Source organism: Microtus ochrogaster, chromosome 6 (genome assembly GCF_000317375.1).
Source record: "Microtus ochrogaster isolate Prairie Vole_2 chromosome 6, MicOch1.0, whole genome shotgun sequence".
Taxonomy (NCBI): Eukaryota; Metazoa; Chordata; class Mammalia; order Rodentia; family Cricetidae; genus Microtus; species Microtus ochrogaster.
In genome coordinates this window covers 62866834-62870218 of record NC_022013.1, presented here as the reverse complement: position 1 = coordinate 62870218, position 3385 = coordinate 62866834, and the positions used below count along the sequence as shown (strand labels likewise).

The 3385-nt window shown below is 39.4% G+C and overlaps 1 protein-coding gene across 1 annotated transcript in view; it reads left to right on the top strand.

Moving 5' to 3' along the window:
- The window catches only part of Dnah12 (dynein axonemal heavy chain 12), a 164246-nt gene that overhangs the window by 76349 nt on the left and 84512 nt on the right, over positions 1-3385 (top strand). The window contains exons 36-37 of the mRNA XM_013346907.2: positions 985-1104; positions 2985-3173. Coding sequence (XP_013202361.1) covers positions 985-1104; positions 2985-3173 — 309 coding nt within the window. The remainder of the gene's footprint in view (positions 1-984; positions 1105-2984; positions 3174-3385) is intronic.

The window sequence follows — 3385 nt, the reverse complement described above, 5'->3', positions numbered from 1 at the left end:
TCCTTGGTAATCTTTGCATGTGTCTTCTCTCCAGCTATTTCCACAGCTCAGGCTTCCCTGGAGAGTGGCCTCAGTGCTGATTTCTCTCCTTCCTGGACCATCACAGTAGCACTGCTCTGGTTCGGTCCACACCTCACAGTTAGAATGGAGATTCTAAATGCCCACCCATGTTGTTCATTCCCTACTTAAAATCCTTCTTTGGAGCCTTCTTCCTATAATCACCTTTAACAAAGCCCATATGACTCTTGGGGTCTGATTCTTGTCTGCTTCCCAAACATAATTTTTTGTCCTCTTTCCTTTCTATCCTGTAGGCTCACCTTAGTAGTCTGTATCTGCTTGTGACATAATTCTACTGCCCTAAACATCCTCCCCTCCTCTATCTTCCTAACTTTTATTTTCCTTGATAATTCAGTTCATTTTCTTTTTCCTTGGGAAGGACTTTTGTTATTTATCCTCTCCAGTTTCCCTGAAATCAGTTTCTGGGCCTGTGTCTGCCCTGAGTACTCTCACTCCATCTCTCTCTTCTGAGACTGCCTCCTCCATATAAGTATCTCACTGTATTATACGTTCCTGTTTTGTTTCGGCATTGCTCCTTTTCAGAGATTGTGTCTCTTATTTCCACATCTCCCACTTTGCTCTATGGCTATAAGTATAATATGTCTTTCATAAACAGAATAGATAACTGAATGACTGGCTGTCAAAGACTTGATTTCCACTCTCCTTAGAATATTGTTTATTCTTGTATAGCACATAATTTCTATTTATCAGGGGATTTAGAATAAGAATACATTATGTACAATTTTGTCATATAATAAGCCAAACTAAAAATCTTGGAGAGATGTTTTTATTGTGCCTACACTTTGTTTTCTATAAGTTTAAATGTTATAAAGAATATATCGATACTGTTTTTATAAAATGATTTACGTTTCTTCTCCAAATGAGATGCGAAGTGTAAAAAGCATTTCCTCGTTTTTCGCTTTGCAGGAACTGATTCCCACAAGTAACATCAACGCGGTCGTCTCCCTCACACGCCTCTTTGAGGTCCTTCTCTGTAGCGTGCTGGAGAATGAGCCCACTACCAAGCACACGCGTGTTTGGACCATGGTTTGTTTCATGTTTAAGGTGGTTTTAAATTAAAATGTGGTTACAGAAGATATTTCTGTATTTGTGTATTCAGAAAGACCTTTTGTATGAACCAAAGCAACTTTTCTGATGATCACTGAAGAATAGCTGGGGCACGAAGTTTGCCTGACCTGGCATCTGGTTCTAAAAACAACTCTGAAGAAAATAAAACACGTCAGGATGAGCTCGAGTTGCGCATTCCCAATGAAAGACCTCATGTTGATAGTCCTTGACGGGGTGGTGCAGTATTAAGCCCAGGTGCTTCGGATTCACTGATGTTTTGTCTCAGTGCTAAGCGGGCATCTAGGCAGCATAGAAACTATGACAGACTGGGAGAAGGGATGCAGCCAGATGGGAGGATGCAGGCACAGTCCATGGAGGACTTGGGGAGACATTAGTAGTAGTCCTTATTAGGTAGTGTCTAGAGTTCGAAGATCAGACACTATGGCAATTGTGAGCAAAGGGAAACAAACGAAGAAAGATTTTAAAAATCTTTGTTCCCTGTGTATGCCTTTCTCTAATCTGCCACCTTGTTTTTGCTGCGCTCTACCCTCCCTTTCTCTTCCATGGTGTGACAGTAGCAGCATTTCCCTCTCATTGTTTCTCCTCTACCTTGTTGCTACAAAAAAAAAAAAAAAAAGAAAAGAAAAAATCTCCCTCGCAGGCCAGGAGATAGCTCAGTAAGTAAAGGCACTTGCTGCCAAGCCTGACGGTTTAATCTCTGGGACTAACATGAGTGGAAAGGAGAGAGTCAACCCTCAATAGCTGTTCTCCGACCGCCACACGTGTGCTTGTGTGTGTGTGTGTGTGTGTGCCCGTGTACACACACATACAAATAAATAAACAAAAAGCAACACAATCTTTTCACCTTGGAAAGTCTCTCAGACATCTCACATTCGAGGCTTTTGTGATGACCAGGAACCCCTCCTCACTCCTTCCTTTGCACCTTCCCGCCCTGCACAAACGTGTTAAGTGAAGTTTGTTTATCCGTTTCTCCTTACATTTCGGGTTGTCTTTTTAAGATAATCTCTTTACATTCTTCCACAGTTATTATCATTAGCTTCATAAAATGATCCCAGGAATTGTCCATCTGTATATAATTTTGTATATTTTCAGAAAATTTTTGTTCTCTCGATAAACCCAAGCTTGCAACTTTGTCAGATGGTTCAGATCACTTCATACAACTTACGTAGATTCATTCCTGATTAAAAATTTGGGGGCAATGTCTTTGTTTAGTCAGATAAGACATGCACATAGAATAAAATTCAAAAGTCAAAAGCATATTTTCCATTCATACCAATCTCCCAGGCACCCTCAAGGCAATGATTTCTACTGCCCCACATAGCCTTATAAAGACATCACACACACATACACACACACACACACACACACACACACACACTGTTTCCTGTGTACGTATTTTATGTGTCACTAATTACTAATTATATTTCAAATGATATTTACTAATTGCATCTCACTTACAGTACGTCTTGGTACAGAGTTACATCATTTTTAAAAGCTGTATATCCATCAGCATGTGTGGCGTACTCTAAATAACCCAGACTTCCAGGAAGAAATAGTGATGTAACCAATGTTTTTATACATATGTCATTTCACTGCTAGGAATGTATGTAAGGATGAATTAAATACAGGTCCCTAGGCCAGTTGATGTAGGTATTTAAGTTTTTATCACTATTGCCAAAGGAATGATTCTATATATAATTTGGCTGTACCAAGCTCTACTTCGATTATCTGCATGACCTTTCCAGTAATGTAAGCAGGTCTTAATATATTAAATTTTAGTTATTTCTTCTAAATTTTCTTTAAAGATAATCACTATAAGTTAACTTTTTCACCAACAGGCTTGTTTTATATTCTCCTTGATTTGGTCAATCGGAGCAAGTTGTGATACAAATGGCCGCCTTGCTTTTGATAATTTCATACGATCCATTGTATCAGGGAAGAACGAAGAAGACCCAATGCCAAACTCTGTGGGTAAATGGGAATGCCCATTTGATGAAAAAGGCCTGGTCTATGACTACATGTATGAGGTATGACCTAAAGTGCATATCAGGACAAAATGTGAAACACAAAAACCTATGTCAGCACCCACAGTGCCTGAGTTCACCAGAGTCGTGGTTCTGTGGTGAGGTGCTTGGTCCCTTCTCTCTTCTCTTGTAGACCCGGTCCAGTTATTTTTTTAAAATATTTATTTATTTATTTATTATGTATACAATATTCTGTCTGTGTGTATGTCTGCAGG